The sequence below is a fragment of the Pleurodeles waltl genome, chromosome 11 (genome assembly GCF_031143425.1).
Source record: "Pleurodeles waltl isolate 20211129_DDA chromosome 11, aPleWal1.hap1.20221129, whole genome shotgun sequence".
Classification (NCBI taxonomy): domain Eukaryota; kingdom Metazoa; phylum Chordata; class Amphibia; order Caudata; family Salamandridae; genus Pleurodeles; species Pleurodeles waltl.
The window spans coordinates 408,428,066-408,446,332 of NC_090450.1; the positions used below are offsets into that span (position 1 = coordinate 408,428,066).

Below are 18,267 nucleotides of genomic sequence, written 5' to 3' on the forward strand. Positions count from 1 at the left end.
CTTTCTCTTTTTAGACATCAACAGATTACTCTAATATCCTCTCCAAGAAAGTGTCAATATTGCCCACCAAGGGAGTGATTAAGATTGTGCAGTATTCAGAGGTCATTCCTTACAGAGAGTACCATTTATCAGGTTGTTCTAGACACAGTCACATTGAAGGTCTCCTAACCTATGCAGGTAGTTTAGGATATTCATGCTTTTATTCCAGTTTCAGACCAGAACTACTGTTCCAGCTTTAATGGTTATGGAGCTGCTTTGCCATTTTGTATCTCGCTTCCTACTTGTGTCTCATGCTCGTTTGCACGTGTGTGGACTGCAATGGAAAATGTGTCTGCAGCGGAACCAGCACTGACGGTACCTCTTAGACATGATTGTGTGTCCTTCATGTGGCTATGGTCTTTCAGTGATGGATGGCGTACGCCATGGGTACTCGCAAACATTTTCCCAGGGGCCAAAAAGTTTGGTCTGTGACGTGCCTGGGGGCCGCATTGATGCCAGGGTGGTGGCAGTCGGGTGGGGTAACTAGGGGGATTGGTGGCAAGGTAGGTGTAGGGGAAGCAAAGGATATACATCTAGTAGGTGAATAAAACAATGAAACCAGAAAACCTGGAATTAATCCTGGCTTACTCACTTTTCCAAATGTTGTGATCCTAGGCAATTCTTTAGTGTCACTTTCCCTCCCTTTTCTGCATTATCACATTTAAGATGACCTCAAAATACATGATTCATGGTGTGCACTGCACAAAACCTGCCTCTATGTTTGATTTAATAAACTATAATGTTGTTTATGTATGATAGGAACCCAGACCACCCATAAAGTGCAAATACCAAGTAACTTGTCTCTTTAATTTACTATTGGTGGTGTTCTCAGGGTAAGGGAAATAATTAATGTTTCCAAATTTATGTTTGAAAACTATCACTTTAAAATGAATACATCTGAATGCACTGATAAAATAAATTGTACTAAGGCGAAAAGGTTCTGCATGTTAACTAAATACACATAATTAATTTTGAAGAGACTGTTTTAGTTTTATACTTATGCTGCAAGATGTCTTTAAAAATGAAGGAGTTTCTAAAGTTACGTGCAGGAGTACCTAGTTACTTCCTTTCTTTAACACCAGTTAAGTTTGAAATAAATGATTGTGTGTGTATTTAATATTTTTGTTAATGCGGAGTCGACAAACAGCTGCCAGTGCTCCTGTTGCCCCAGGGGCCGCATGTAAAGGTCAGCGGGCCGCATGAGGCCCGCGGGCCGTACTTTGAGTATCCCTGGCGTCCGCCATTGTGAAGTATGGCAGGTTTGACTTGCCTCTTCTTGAGATCATGGCGGTGATTGATGAATCATCTCATGACTGAGGAAGTCTCCTGGATAATGTGGGTGATCAGCAGACTCTAGTTTCTGATGGAATATTCCCATCACACACATCTTCTGGAGAAGTGTGATATCCAAATAACTCTCAAGACCATTCTGCCTTGCAATAAGGCAGGGCGTTGGGGAGTGTTTGAAGACAACTCTACTGCCATATATTTTTTTAGTAAGCAAGGTTACGTGGGTTCATGTTCATTCTGTCTGGAGGGATTGAGAGTAGACCAACTCAGCAGGCATCAATTTGTCAATCATGAGTGGTGCCTGCATCCAGAAGAGGTAGATGCAATCTTTACCCATGGTGGCGTCCTCTATGTGTGGAGTGACCTTAATTTGGTCTTAACATTTTTGAGGTGTGCTCCCTTGAAGTCTTTCTCCACTGATACACTCTGAGGCTACAGAACTTAAAAACTGTGTTTCTTTGTTCTATCATTTTTGTACATTGCATCAGGCGAGCTATAGGTCTTGTCAGCTCAGCCAATTTATACTACTTGGTCCCTTTCTTTCTTTTTTCCGTGTGTGTTCCTATGTAGGGCAGTCCATCATGCGCCCTGTGTTAATTTCTCTACGTCGTCCTTCAGTGGAGGAAGGTTTTCAATGATTGGACCCACAGCTGCCCATAGATTCTACTTTGATGGGACTATGGATTGCTGCGTTGGCAAGAAACTGTTTGTTGGGTTTGCCAATATGAAGAAAGTAAATTTGGTCCAGAAACTGACCTCATGATGAATTATCTTCTGCATCAAACTGTATTAGTCCTTGGGCAAAATGAATTTTCCTGGGGACCTTAAGGTTCCTACCACTAAGCCAAAAGTAGTCACCAAGCCAGTTTCTCGGGTTGACCCAGTTTTGGACATCTGCCAGGCATGGTAATCTCCTCATACTTTTACCACACTGTACTACATAGATTCTCTGATCCACAGGGAGGGTTATTTTGGCTGCTCTGTCCTGCAGGACTTACTGGTGTAAGGCCACTCCTTAGACAAACCACTTTGAACGGGGTCATTGCTTTGTTGGGACTGATTCACAAGGTGAGGAATATCTGGCTAGAAGTTTTGAACAGAAGAATAATTAACTTACCTTGGGTAATGCTCGTTTTGCTGGGCACTATATCTAACTGCAAATTCTTCACTGTCTACCTGCCTTTTGTTTCTGTGGAGTGGAGCTTGAAGAATAATAAGATCTTAGGCTTGTTTTTGAACAGTGATGATACAAACTCTGGTTTGTCAGCCGCGATCTGCGTCTGACAAGAGGGACGGTAAAAAATGGGAGATAACTGAGGTCAGCATGCATAGGTGTGGCTCATTTATGTGGCTCCCTGTTAATGTGCCATTTATTGCCACACAGTAGCGATTGCAATATTTTCTACATCCAGTCTGGCACCCAAGGAGATTAACAAGGTGAGCAATCTGAAGTTAGATGGGATATCCTCCAGCGTGAGCGTGGCCAATGTTAAGTAACTTATTTTTCAGCATATGTATCTATGAACAATCCAATTCTAGAAAATACATTGGTTACTTACCTATGACTACAGTTCTCCAACTTTGGAATGATTAATAGATTCATCTGCAACCCTGCCTCCTCCTCTTTCTGTGCTGTTCCGTTATTTATACCATTAGCACTGCGAAAACAATAGCTGTGGAAGATTCTGGGGCAATGGAGCTCAGTGTTCTCTCAACCTCAATATCCTTTAAACAACATAATGAGGTTGTAGAGACTACATATAATGCAAAGCTGAGCAAGTTTATTTGAACACTGCTGTTTAGGAATTAACAGCCGAGGATTCCCAGGATAACAAGTAGGCGCAGGTCAAGCAACTATATCTATGAACAGTAACTAAACAAAAGTATGATCCATATGAAACTGCACCCCCTGTTCCAGATTACCATAGTGACGTAAGCAGTCTTTAGGTAGTTTAGCAAGCTGGTGAGTAATGTCCACTTCATCGGCGACAAACATTAGTTAACTGCTGTACTTGCTCCATCCTCAATCTGTGTCAATCATCACACAGCCTTATGTGCTCATATTATTATCAATCCTTTTAAATTATATTCATACAAAGATTTGTTGAATATTCTCCGTGATGCTTCTGCTCCATTTAAATCTATCAAATATCCAGTAATTGACGGTCCCAATAAAAATCCATGCAATTCCTGGTTCTCCCTTCGTCAAGGGGCTGTGCAGCAAATGAATACCCGAAAATTCTGAAAAGATACTTAATTAACTGATGTTGTGCGAATTATATACTTAAACAAGTATTCAAATATGATGATATAATATAGACTGTACATATATTCCTTGCACACTGTCAAAACATAAATAATTATTAAGTGTCTAATAACTATCTTTGGGTCATGGAATATAAATATGTTCTAAATGGAAAACAATATTGCAAGTCTCTCAGTGCATCTCCTGACCGGAGACACTGGGATTGTAAATTATAGCCATTTATTGGTCAGTGGAAAGAAGAGTTACATTCAAGAGTTGCCCTCCCTTTGGGACGATAAAACCACCATAGTGGCACGGTACACTTCACAGCATAAAAAAAAAAAAAACAATGAGCATTCGAAAGACATGAAAAGCTAACAAACCTACGAACATATATATCATGGTGTATGTTAAAATATAAACTTCAAGAAATCTTGGTATACATGTTTAAAATGGTGGCAATCCCATGTATAACATGAACTTAATTCAAAACCCTGGAATAGAAGACCAACCCTTAACTTAAACACATGTAATCAATGGAACTCATGTGGTGAAAAGAAAAAAAACAGGCCCTCAAATGGGGTCTGGTGTCAGAGTGTCCAGGGAAAACCCTGCCTGCTAACTTGTAGGAAAGTAATTGTGTCCAAAACGCTAAGGACGGCGTGTAAAGTGGGGTAGCACTTCTAAACAGGAAATGGGTGTTGCCAGGGGCAGCTCCTCTGCTAAGGCAAAGGAGTGTTGACCCGATAGATTTTTCCTTGTAGTAAGGGGTGGGGCTGGGCTGGAGGGAGGGGGCTTGAGGGGGGCTATGCACCACAGTACGTTTGCATGTCTGCTTGGCCAGCTGTGTTGGGCCGGCTAAACAGACATGCGCACTTTGCATGCTCTCTACCCAGCTGTATTGCACAGCCGAGTGTAGAACATGCCCATGCTCCTATCCCCAGTCTTAGCAGCAAAGCAGGCTGCCCGGACCAATCACGACGCTGCTGTCATGCTGGTGACAGCAGCGTCATGATTGGCTGGGAGCCTGTGCTGCCGGGAAAAGGAAGAGGACGGAGGGGAAACGAACGTGACTTCCCTTTTATTTTGAAACATCCAAGTTGTAACAAAGGCCCAAACATATCGGCAAAATTTGATCACCATGAAATTAGGCACTATTGGAGATCACTACACTAACCAAAAATATGAAGAAAAAGAAGAGAGAATGTGCAATTCTGAAAATGAAGTCTTTACTTACATGTGTATGGTCAAGTGAATGCATATAGGCAAAAAACTATCACAGCAACTATATGTGTAAAAACAAATCTATCCAATGGGAATGTCTTATGAAGCGAAATATGCCCCTGTTACTCGGGAAAGGCACAACAACGATGTTGGATGTATTTAGCATAATAGACATCAATGTTGAACAGAACGATTGATGTAATTCCTTATATAATATCCAATAAACAGGTGTGATAGTGGTAACAATGTAGCCTAAACAGAATATCAAATCTTCATAAAAAGCATCTCCTGTCCTTGCAGTCATTAAGACCTCTCAGATGCAAACTGGATAAATAGAATTCCCTGTTTACAATATATAATGAATTAATGTTTGTTTTTATTTTTTATGGTTTGTACAAGTGGGCTGTTAAAAAAAATATATATATCTTTTTTTTTATTATCCATTATAAAACAGCCACTCCTAGATGAACCTGGCTGACCACAGAATCGTAGTCTCTGAAAATTCCCATTAGTACTAAGCCTTCAGGATATTTTGAGCTTCGTAATTTGCTGAAGCACAACTCCTTTAATGAGTCAGTGCTGAATCAGTGGTGTCTATAGCACTAGACTAGAAGTGCTCTTAGATTGGATGCTAGGTTAGACATCTGTGCTCGTTGTCTGTTGTTCCTGCAGGTTGCTTGAACTGGAAATAAAGGCCTTTTTTCTTCAGGGATTCTTGCTTCTAGTTATGTCTGCTCAATTACATCCAACTTGTCAACGCATTGCTGTTGCATTTTAGATTTAAAAAAAAAAACAGAGCCTGACCATCTACCTGCAGATTTAATGCTGCCTAGTAATGGAGGCCGGGTTATTGGTAACTTAGAAAAGTGTTTCTGATAACAACTCATTTAACCTGTAGTTCTCAAGAAGCAGACAAGCTGAGAAGACTTAACACCTTGTATCTGTTATTTTGACCAGTAGAAGTCAGTCAGCATTTTGTTAGGTATGATAAGAGACTACAGTTTAAATAAGCCTTATAGATGAGAACATGGCAATTCTTATGGACTGTGCACTGCTTCCATGCCAATGTATGACTTTCCAGGTCTGCCAGATCTCCTGTGCAAAAATATAATTGCTTCCTTCTGACCAAGTTTAGACTTTGTTTTCAAGTCTTTGAATCTTTTAGAGGAATTGCACTGACCTCTCTCAGGGAAGACCACTTGTACCACAAAATTGATCAAGTAATATGGCCCTTCTTCAAAAACTTCCACAGAGATCATCATCTCAGTTCTCTCTATGCACCCTTGTACAATGAATACTAATATGCTATGTTGGTTGACCTTAGATGAGAGAAAATGTACTGTTCATAAAAGTGTTTTCCTGCTGAGACTCCTTTGCTACATTTGATTCCCAGAAGAACTCAAACAAACAGCTTTTTTGTAATAAAATGAAGTAATTAAGTCACTTCTTGGACCTAATTAGTTGGGTGGAATAATTGGTCTAATAATACTCAGTTCTAATTTGTGTCTCAGAAGTTAAGAAAATCTTGGAAGGTTTTTTTTAAATACAGGGCAAATCAAAAGATTAATCAATCCAAACATTATTTGATGTGGTTGAAGTTTCTTCTACCAGAGTAGGAGACTCAAAAATAATATTTAGCCTTTGAATGCTTCCTTGCACCATGAAACATCATATACCCTTTATAAGAGAGTATGACCTTGTGGGTCCTCTGCTTTTTCCAGTTTTGATAGAGGACATGGATACGCAGAGCTGCCTTCCGTTGATTACGTAGAATATGAACTGTGGTGCCTTTTATTCACAGGTTCCACCAACTTGTCCATTAAGCATTTGCATTATACGTCCATATGCTGATGCAAGCCAGACTATCTAGTTTTGGTACTAGGGTGTACACTGAAATGTTTCAGCTAAAATACAATATGAGCAGGTGGTGACTTCTTTAGAAATACATTGTCTTCACACTCCTCTTGTTTGCGTTCTAAACCACCTGACCCCCCACCAAGGTATCCTTAGTAATGTCACTATCCTCCTTGTTCTCCAAATGCCAAGTAAGTAACTAAAACTTTTGAGGTTAAGGGTGTCAGAATAGTTATCAGTGACTTGACATTGGGAATGACTTCTCATTCATCGAAAGGTATTTGTGTATGGCATGAGAAGGATTTCCTTTTGATTTATTGACAGAAATATGTTTCCCTGTGGTTCTCCTCTCATATCAGATTCCATGTAATAAGACTTTGCACGAACATTAGAATCAAGTAAAATTTCCAGCGAGTACTACTCACTCTGAAGCCACTGTTCTCTGCACTCTTATATACTATTTTGTGTCTCAGAATGAACCAGGAAATTAAACTGGCATCCTTAAAAATCAGTTGAAATCTTAGTGTGATGCATTAGTATGCTGGTGCAGTAGGTAACTAGCATTTCTTTATTGTGTATGGTGTTGGTCACTGGCACATTATAACTTGCCTGAAACAGTTTGTGTATGATAACCTGCAAATGATTAGCTAATAGTGTTTATGCAGTCGTTTTGGCAGTAAGGTATTTTATAACCTGCGACTTATGCTTTCAGGGGACTGACCGGAGGACCAAATACAGAAGAAGTGAAAACAGACAAAGAGGAGGTGCTGAATATCTTTTCCTTGGCTTCAGGCCACCTTTATGAGCGATTCTTGAGGTCAGTACACACTCCTAAATTCTAGACAACAGCTGTAGAACGATGTTCTGATAACAAACTAAAAGTGAAATGTTTCATGGATGGTCACTTAGTCTTGTACTATGAACGTGGGATTCTGAAAGAAAGAAATCACCTGTAAAATATTCTCTCTCCCTCTCCCTGAACCTTTGTCAACCTTATCTCCATGTAGTCCCCCAAATATAGCTTTTTTTAGTATATACATATGTATTCCTGTAGGCAGCTGGCTTCTTATGTGGTAGGCCAGTGTTAGGGCACACCATGCAAAAAGACCAGATGACCCCTGTTGGTACACAGGGCTTACTTTAATAATCCCAAGTGCTCTCTTTGTGGTAGTGCAATTGTGCAATTTAGGCTTATCTGAGGGGAATGTTAAGCATTTTTTTCACGCACAGAGTCAATAAATGGTACACACACTGAAAAAATATCTGAGATCACTTTATGAAAATAATACAGATTTTTATATCATTTTAGACACCTCGATCATCAGAATTAGCTAAATACTTTGGGAGTTATGGATTTTACAAGAAAACAATAAAATATGCAAATACAAATTTTTGAGGTATGAGCCCGATGCAGTAATGTTATAATATGTGAGGACCTCCTGCAACCAAGATAACTCCTACCTGGTGCAATGCTTCCTCAGTGGGCCTGATAGTCAGCAAAACGACGTACCGGACAGGTGCGATCGGTGCCTGCACAAGTATGGGGATTGCTCCCTCCACCCCAAGGGCGATGCTAGATGGTGGCGTAGTGCTAGGCAGTACTTCCAGTGTTGAGGGGGATGCACAGCATTTGGATGAGTCGGGCCTTTGTTGTAGAGATACCAGCAGCCAGGCAGGGTTTTGTGCCAAGGTCGGTATAGGTCCTCAGTCCTCACGATGTTGGATCTTCTTTTTTCTTCTTCTTTTCCAGGTAAACAAATCTGTCTCTCTGGTGTAAGCGAAACCCATATATACTTAATTTAGGGGCGTATTGGGCAGTAGCCAATGAGCTACCAACACCTGGAGTGTCTACACCCTCTATACAACCACTTCCTACGAGGAGTGGGCATAATCCTGACCCAGAGTCCTAGTTTCACCAAAACCAAAATAGTGAAACCCTTCGTTGACTGTCCACTTTAGGTGGCTCATCTTAGGGCTGTGACACGCCTTCTGAATATCTAATTTCCTGCCTGCTCTGGTGCCAAATGAGCCTAAAGGCAGGGAGTGATGTTCCCTTGATCGGGGAAGCCAGGGTCGTATATCAAAGGCAGCAGAGGCTTTGAAGCTTCTGGCCTTGATATGCTAAATTCACTAGCCGTCATGCTGGAAGAGGCTCAAGTCAGGGCATTCTTTGGCTTGACTGGGTACTGCAGGAGGTTCTTGAAGGGGTATGGTACTATTGTGGCAGCCTTCATTGAACTGACCTCCAAAACGCAACCTTAGAGAGTAAACTGGACTGTGTGCTATCAAAAAGCTTTTGATACTCTGAAGGAAGCAATGTGCCTGGCATCTATTCTAAAAGCTTCAGATTATTCAGAGCAATTCATTGTGCAGACTGATGCCTCTGAGCATGTGATGATGATGGCAAGGACCAGCCTGTTGCTTTTATTAGCAGAAGCTTACTCCCCAGCTCCAGTGTGGTCTCTGACTTGGTCAAGGTACACCAAGGATCCCATTTGGAAACTAGCAACCCGTGTGGGTGCTGGACTATTGGTGACCCTTTTGGGACAAGAATAGTTCCCCGTTAGATAACCATTCTGCTTACAGAGATGCCACCAAGCCTTCTTGTGATCGCAGTTTTTACTCTGGTGCCCATTTTTGGATTTGGAAGAGTCTCTGAGCCCACCCTCCTGATCAGGTTTTTGAGGACCTTTAAAAGACTCTTTGGGATTTTACCCTTTGTGTCCCACGGGGGAGCAGTAACCCTTTTCTTTTGGTCAGCCCCATCTTGGGTCTTCCTGGACAGCCTTTTTTGACCCAGTGGTCAGCCATCTTCCCCAACTTCTGAGGAGAGCCCAACCCTAAGTACTGATGCAGTTTTTCAGATGCACAGTTACTTAACAGATGCTTCTTCATTATTAAATATAAAGCCTATCATAATCTTGCAACTTACTGCCTTTCAAACAACCACCTAGTGTTTTGACTGAGAAGCCAACAAAGTCTACCCACGAAAGACTCAAGATTTTGGGAGTCTTCCTGAACTTGATCCTGTACTGTTCAGTGGTGAGTCCAAAGCCTTCCATCAGGGTACCCTTCATTAGGTCATAAGACTCCGCTCCTTCCTCATTAAGTGCCAGGAGTCTATCCCTACACTTTCCTGAGAATAACTCCCACATTAGAGGGCCCGAGTACTTTTGGTGTAACTTCCTCATTTTACAAGCCCATTCAAATGCAATGCTGTAAACCATTTGGTAATGTCATCATCCTCAACATATTTAAGGACAACCCTTTTGGGGATTTTGGCATCAAACATTTTCTCTCTCTCCCTATTTTGTTTGTTTCTACCACCACTCATGGGTGCTAGAACCATCTCAGCCCTACTTCTTTCACTGCAGCCAAGATTTTGCCTTATGGTGCTGCTCTTTTGGCTAGTCTCTCAAGATATACATATTGATCATCTAGTTCTTCTTTCTTCCTGGAGCGACCTGACCTACCCCTGAAGGGGAAGGCACTTCAGGTACGTTTTTAGGACAGATGTTTCAGTTTTCTATCTGGTTAGGGGGGGGCAACCCCCTTGAGTATGGACTACAGTCTCTTTGTCACTGTCCACCTCCTCTTCAGGGGTGTCAGGATGCTGTTTTCCAGCTGGGCTTTATGAAATTCTGCCAGGACCTCCTGGAGGCTTACTTTTGTAGGGTTTGCGCCAGTTGCAATTTTTACTGGCTTTACAGAGGTTCCTTAAATGCTGCATATTAAGGTGCAGATAGGGGGGCAGGTTGAGTTCCTGCACTTACTTCTCTGTGCCAGACATATTTAGAACAGTTGAAACCTTTTTCCAACCTCAGAAAAAATAAATCTGAAAGCATTTTAAGGCCTAACTGACTACCGCACTTTTTTAATTTCTAAAACAATGGACACGGGGTGACTTAACACAAGGCCCTTACAGTTCAAATGAGAAAATTTAGAAAACAGTTGAAAAGTTTGAAAAAATATTTTGCCTACACTCCCCAAACAAACCAGTTTCTGCGAGAAGTGGGCATAGACAGTTTCTAGTTTCATGAAAGCCAAGGTGGCGAAACCCTTCTTCGACTGTTCACTTCAGGTTGCCTACCTTAGGGGGTGTCTTAATCATAACTTAAGAGGGCCGCTGTACACTACCATATTAGGCTGCAGATCAGGGGAAAACCATGCACATGAAAAGGTTCTGCCGACACAAGTAATATAAATTTAAACTCAGTTTATAATTATGTGCATAGGAGCCAAATATGTAATCACCAATGAAAATGTTAAAAAGTATATCAATATCCAATAATTTATTGTAATTATTGCTCATCATTTGTCCAAAATAACATCTCCTGCTATAGAACCACTAAGTCTATGTACTAGAACATTTGCGCCCTGAAGAAGGCAGGTGATGGCAGGTCTTGCCAAAACACGTGTCGGCGCTGTTTCAGAGGCCCAGTGAAGGTCACAACTGTGAAGTCTGATCCAATTCAGGAGTGCATTTGACTATGAAGTTTTGGGAGTGTATTATAACACTATATTGAAATATTAGTGTGACTATATACATGTAAGCATTGAGTACTATTTGTGATTATACAAACAGGTGTTGATAATCAATTGAGTGTACTCTATTTGACTTTATAAATCTTATTTAATGAATAGTAATGTCTACCAATGCTGTTGTGACCTATAGGACCTATGTTCTAAGAGGTTGTTTTCAGTGACTGTGTGCAGTATGTATGCTGTATGAATAGAGCGTGGTAGGGTGTGATTAGTGTGTACTGATTTTTAATGTTTAAAAAAAAAGTGTGGGGGCGGATAGGTTCTGTTGATTTCTTTTATGTATTTGGGAGTACTAAGATACAGTATAATTTTAATTAAATGTATGACGTAGTGGTTCTATAGCAGGAGACGTTATGTTGGACAACATTAAATGATTTGAAATAATTACAATAAATCATTGGCTATTGATACATTTTTTAATGTTTTTGTTGGTCATTACATAATTGGCTCCTATGCAAAAAATCATAAACTGAGTTTAAATTGATCTTCCTTTTGTATGCAAAAACGTTTTATGTCCACCTTAGTGGTGTGCCTAGCTTGTAAAGTGTGACAGATATCTAATTTCCTGCCTACTCATTTGCCAAATGTGCCTCAGGGCAGGCAGTAACGTTCTTCATGTCTAGGGGAAGCCAGAGCGTAAATCAGAGGTGGCAGAGGCATTGAAGCCTGTGGCCTTATTATGCTAAATTCACTAGCCATCCTGCTGTGGGACCACCTTCCGCTGGGCAGGCATTGTTCCTGACCTCTGAGCGTGGCTGTCACCTGCAGCAGTCAGAAACTATACCAGTCAACTACTACACTTAAGTGACCTTTAAATATACGGGGGCTTCTCTCGGGTGCCCTCTGGGTGCATGTCTGCATAAATCCAGTACTAGCATTAGAATAGATTTATTAGCACAAGGTGTTTGATGGCAAACACCATTATTTTCAGTGAAGCCATCATGTAGCTAGGTAATTCATATTGACCAGTGCCCAGTACATGTTCTTAATATGGCGTACATGTTCTTAATATGGCTTCTGATCACTTGCAGTATCTAGCAATGGAACTAGCCATTACAGGGACACATCTGCTCATGTAATAAAGTGCACCTTGCCTTACGGCCCTAAGGCCCTGTTGTAGGGGTGACTTACATATAGTACATGTAGTTTGCATGGGCATGACACACAATGAGCGTGCCATGCCGTGTTTTCAGAATGGTTTGTACCATTTCACACAACCTGCACTGGCAATCTGCATACAGTGTGTGCGGGTTCCTTGTGGTGGTATAATACATGCTGCAGCCCTCAGGGACCCTTTTTTAGTAACTGTGACCTGAGTACCAGGGTTAACATTTTCACAAGGACTTACAGTGGTGTTAAAGTCCTTGCCAGTTTGATTATAATTGAACATTTGTCTTGTTTTAGGGCTAAGAGCACTGGCAAGGGGCCTGGTTATCAGAGACCCCGTGCACTACCAATCAACATCATCAATACCAGTGAGAAAAAAGTGGGGGCGACCATGACAACAAGCATTTGCAATGCAGTTGGTCTTGTGTTTGCTCGAGTTAGAGCTATTCACATTGTAAATTCCCAACTGGACTATTCTTGCCACATAAATTAAAAATGAAAATAAAACAGTTGACATAAGGAAACCTATTAAAAGCGCCGGGGCTGCCTTGAACATGAGCGCAAAGGAGAGACAGAAAAATAAGTTTGCTCTCAGTCATAGGTGTCGGCAAACTTGCAATTATCTCTGTAACAGGGTCGATAGCCAAAGCTACAACAAAAATGCCCAAGGTCAGACAAATGAAAAGCATTTACCAATGACAACAAAGGAGTTTTGAAAGGGAAGCCCATGAACGAGTGATATTGATTGGCGTGCGGTGGTCGTGGTTACAAGCCCACAGATAGCTTACAACAGCCAGAGCGTTTTGCGCACACGACCTAAAAAGTGGCACTTTCCTACAAATCATTACTCTTTGTACATAGTCTTGACATTTAAGCTTAAGAACTATTGAAAACACCTTAATAAACCCAAACTCTTCTAGTGTTTGCTGTAGACCACACCCTTTCCAAAACATGTACTACTTGCCTTGGGGATACTATAGGCAGTGGATGAGCATTGATCTGTAGTCAGCAGTATTAAAAAGGTGACCACATTCCAGTAACAGTTTATTATTGTCTCTTTCTGGTTTACAGCACATTCCAAGCTTCAGTCAGCGTCTTATCATTGGGCTGGTGCCTTCCATCTGTCAAATAAGTAAATTGGAAGCTCACCATGACCTGTTGACCAAGCAGTGACAAACATGATAGGTTTGTCTTTGTTTTACTTTTACAAGTGTGACCCTCATTACATGCAGACCAGTAATTGCTGTATTTATTGCATCTCATACATTTAGAGCTGAATCAAAATGTATTGGATGCGATAAATATGACCAAATTACAGGGAATAACATGAAGATTCTGATGAATACTTCCGACCTCACATTCCTCATTATATGAACATCCCAGGCAATATCTCGGCTTGCCAAGGGTGGCTCCATGTGGCTCCGTGTCTGGTCCATCCAGACCCGAAAGTGCTGTCGGGCCGCAATATAACTGCCTGCTCTGAAAATTGACATTAGTTCCTTTCTTGACATGGATTTGAAGCTCACTCCCTTAGTTTCTGTCACCTGGCCGAGTTCTTTTTCAAATTTTCACCAGTGTGTAAGGGGCATGTCTTACCCTTAAACAATAGGTTTAAAACCCTGCAAGGAGTGACATAAACATATATCATTGACGAACCTTCACAAGGTTTGTCTCGGATGTCGAATGAACCCAAAAGATCATCCAGGACCACTAGGCCAAGATCTACATTGCCGAGCACTGAAGGAAAGCTCAGAAGTCCTGGTCTCGCTTGAAATTGAGGACTCAGATGTAATTTGGGGCTGTTTCAGAGAGGGGTTGTTGTCCCACTCCAAGTCTTCACGTTAGTCAAAAAAGAAGAAACTCAAGAAGACGCAACATGACTCCCCTTCTTCCGCCACTGTTATTAGCTGAAGTTGTGGGTCCTCCAAGTTGCGGTCCTCCTCCTTTGGAACCCAGCCCTGTGGTAGTCTCTATCCAGCCAAGTTCCCAGAGACATTGCGGACACCAGAACAGATTCTAATCTTCACGGAGGGTATGTTGGGGGATCTTTGGTCTCCTTCAGGATCTCTTTAGTGCACCTCTGGGCCCCGTGGATCTGAGGAGGCCTCCAGTCAAGTTAAGCGGATCTGTGCCTGATGTCCACTTCATTTCTCGATCCAGATCTGGGGTCTACCCCGACTCTGGGGCCAATAACTGCTCCAATTTTCCATATAGTGGTAGTACCTATGCCTGAGCCCCAACCCTGAACACATGCAGGAACGCATCTGGATGAAGAATCCATTGTTCTCACCAATCCATAAATGATGCCAACACAACTTCCTTTGAAGTCGCTCCTGTCTCGACCTCTTCTGCAACTTCACTCTGATTTGATTCCGTTGCACTATAGATTCTCGGACCCAGAGCCACCAGATGATGACAGATGACAGATCACAGCGATGCAGAAAACCTATTTCTAGACCTCCAAGAGACCAATGGACTTGGTAAAATGACACTGGCCTCACCTCCCCACCTGGCCCTTATGCTGATTAATATGCCTTGTTTGCAATGGTAATACGAAGGGCAGGTAAAGTGCTTGACCTCCAGCTTCCCTCAGTGGAGGTGAAAAACAATATATTCAGACGCAGAGCAGCCAGAGCAAACCTGCTCTGAATCACTTCTCCCTTTTAATGAGGCATTGACAGACACGCTTTTGGGCTAGAAAGCACAGACCAGCTCCGGAGGATCCATTGCTCCTCTTGTACCACCTAACATCCTAGAGCCTTGTGGTTCAGGCCTCCACTACGAGGTTGAAGCCAAATGCAATCTTGACCACCCTGATAGACACCGAATCGAAATGCATGGAGGCATTCAGAAACAAAATGTTCTCCTCTGCTAATCTGGACCTCCGATCTGTAAACCCGAGTTGCCGCATGGGGCGTTACTCGCATGCTTTGTGGGAAATGGTGGCCGATATCTTGCCTACAATTCCAGATGCTCTTCACTACAGTAGAGAATTCAGGATGGCCAAGACGCAGCAAAGTATCTCATTAGCGCCTGGATATTACAGACTGTCTGGGTAGGGCAGTTGGTACCAGTGTGGTGCTTCTGCCCCAACCCTGGATATGCTTTACAGGTTTTTCAAAGGATGTCCAACAGTAAATCATGCATATGCCCTTTAATGGCATCAGTCTTTTTGTAGACAAAGTGAACACTGCACTTAAGTGCTTTTGGAAAGTAAAGTGATTGCGCACTCCCTTGGCTGAGCACCCCAAACATGGCAGTTTCTCCAGCAGCACCTCCCCTTTCAAAGCTTTGGGAGAGTCTTACACCATTGGCCATGATACACTCCATCTCTGTGACAACAGACCCTGCAGGCCTTTTAAGGCAGAGGTTGGGAATCCTGCCAACAGCGGCCAGACCCACAGGGGCAACAGGTCACCCTATCTGCAGCCGGTGAGCTGTCACTGCTGCAAACCCTTCTAGTTTACTCTTTTTCTGCACATTGTCATCTGATCAGAAGTTGAATAAGTTATTACCTCCACAAGTGGCAAAGCATCACATTGGGTGCTTAATATATTCCAAAACTGTTAAACCCTATCCTTCCTTTTCCCCTGTCCAAACATACCACCTACTCCACAACCGCTTCTAGAGGATCACTTGTCCCTTCTGTGAAGGGAAGGAAAAGGGAGCCATAGAGGGGGTACCGACATCAGAGATATGAACTGGCTGCCACACCCGTTACTTCTTGGTGCTGAAAAAGGAACGGAGGATTTTGCCCTGTTCTAGACCTCTGCTCTCTTAAGTTGTTTCTCACGAAGGATAAGTCCAAGATGCTTAGCTCAACTTGACCCAAGTTGTGTCTGCCCTGGATCCAGGCGAATGGATGGTGACTTTGAATTTGCAGGATGCCCATTTCCACATTCCTATCCTGCAGTCCCATAGATAAGCCAGGAGGATTTTCATTTTGTAGTGCATCCCTTCAACCATACCAGTGTCAGTCGGGTATTCACAAAAGTGATGGTGGTGGGCACTTGGATGGAATCTGAGTGTGTGTGGCCGGGGAAAGTGTTGGAGTCTAAGAAGCCGTACACAGGTAAACTTGTGTTCATGTTTACCTTTTTATTTTAATCTTGCTCACGGGACAACTTTTTTGAATGGTCGGATCAAGCCTGTTCATAGTTAACTTTCTGGCCAACCTCTCATTAAAGATTGCTTGATAGTATCTTTTTTGTTTAGTTGCTTATCTAGGCAAATATATATTTTAACACCTTAATATTGATGATCATTTGGATAACTAATCTTGTAACTCTTTACCTTGGCCAGCATAACAAAATTTGTCCCCCAGTATTTGTATTTAGGGAACCTAGCCAAAAGAGCACTGAGGGTCAGCGTACTATCAACACTCTATGTTCATCGTTTTAAGAATTCAGTCAGAGTATAGTTAATAACATCATATTTGTAAACTTCTGTTGGATGCTTCTAACCTCAGATTCCTCACCTTATAATACCTTTGAGATGTAAGACTAGATACAGAGCCTTTTTTTCCAGCAGTGCTTCCACCCACCACGGGCTGGCACTAGGCAGTCCTCGGCTGTCTCTTTTCCTCCCCAGAATTGCTGCAAATAAGGCAGAGCTATAGGAGGCAGTATCCATTTCGTCCTACAGTGGTACGTCATTCATTAACAACTTGGTGGGACCTTGTTCAAGGGGTCTTCTAGCCCCACAATCCCTTGTGGCAAAAAAAAGGCAGCGGATGTGGGGATCCAGTTCCTTTCCTAGTGCTAGTATAGAGCGACTTTGTCTTTTCCGCGACATAAATAGCAGGGAAGCAGGGCAGGGACACCACCCGAACTAGCTCTGCCGTGCACTGATTTTTCTCTGTTGCGCTTGATGAGCAGAGGTTTAGTGGGCCTCATTGAAAAGCTGAGAACATACGGACCAGTGCAGTAAATGGACTTTTAACTTTAATACACAGGTCTTTTGGGCCAGGATGCTGGCAGGAGTGAATGCTGACTGTTTCCTATTCTGAGCTCTATCAATGTTACGCCTTTTTATTAAGGATATTGAATGAAATTCCTTTGAAGCTTGTCTTTACCCATGTGCTTTTTTCATTAGGCATGCCAATTAAAAAGGCACCAATATTGGTTCGAGACAGTGTAACAACAAACAGCTGAGAAGATTTTAAATTACAGACTTTCTTTTAAAATGTGAGAGTGTCAGATCTGCTGAGGGAGCAAGGGTCTTAAGACCTTCTTCTGTAACTGCCTCTAATGGGTAAAAGGAAGGCATTTGAAAATCGACAGGTGGCAGGGGTGTAACAAAGGCTCCAACAGCCGCCGCAATGCAGGCCCCTCCATCCTAAAGGACGGGCAGCGGCTGCCTACAGGTACTTTGCAGGGGGTCCCCTTTAGGTTTCGTTACGCCACTGACAGGGAGCCTCGAGTAACAAAAAAAATGTTGTTAGCCATGCCGCTGAGAATTGCACAATTAGTGAAATAGACAAACGTATTGTATTGGTAGAATATATATATATATATATATATATATATATATATATTTTGTATTTTTTTTTTATTCTTTTTTTTTCTAAAGGAATTACATTGAAACGTTTGTAACCGGGCACCAGGGTTGCTAATATCTTCATGAGGGGGGAACACAGTGAGCACTAAACAAGACTTTTGTATCCAACCTAAAGTTTCGGTTCAGCCCTTCAAATATCTTTATGCTCCTCCAGTTAAGGCAGAGTCTGTAGTAGACAATGGACCACATTTGAATGGTTTGAGAAAGTCTAAGGATATTTCACCAGTCTCCTTCACTAGGGAGGAGATTTTAGAAGCTTTAGAGACTCTTGCCACTGTAAAGGTGCCCGGACTAGATAGGATAATGGATGATTTTTATCGATCAGAGCCTGATGTAAGCTGGATCCTGTTGAATGCCTTATCTAATGCAGTAGGTAGGGGAGCTGAGATGTAGTACAAGATTGG

General features: G+C 42.1%; 1 protein-coding gene across 3 annotated transcripts in view; it reads left to right on the top strand.

Annotated features, from left to right (window-relative positions):
- Positions 1-18,267, top strand: part of UGGT1 (UDP-glucose glycoprotein glucosyltransferase 1) — a 1,185,714-nt gene that overhangs the window by 923,081 nt on the left and 244,366 nt on the right. For all 3 annotated transcript variants that reach the window (XM_069213734.1, XM_069213736.1, XM_069213735.1), the window contains one exon: positions 7,365-7,469. In XM_069213734.1, the coding sequence (XP_069069835.1) occupies positions 7,365-7,469 (105 nt within the window). The remainder of the gene's footprint in view (positions 1-7,364; positions 7,470-18,267) is intronic.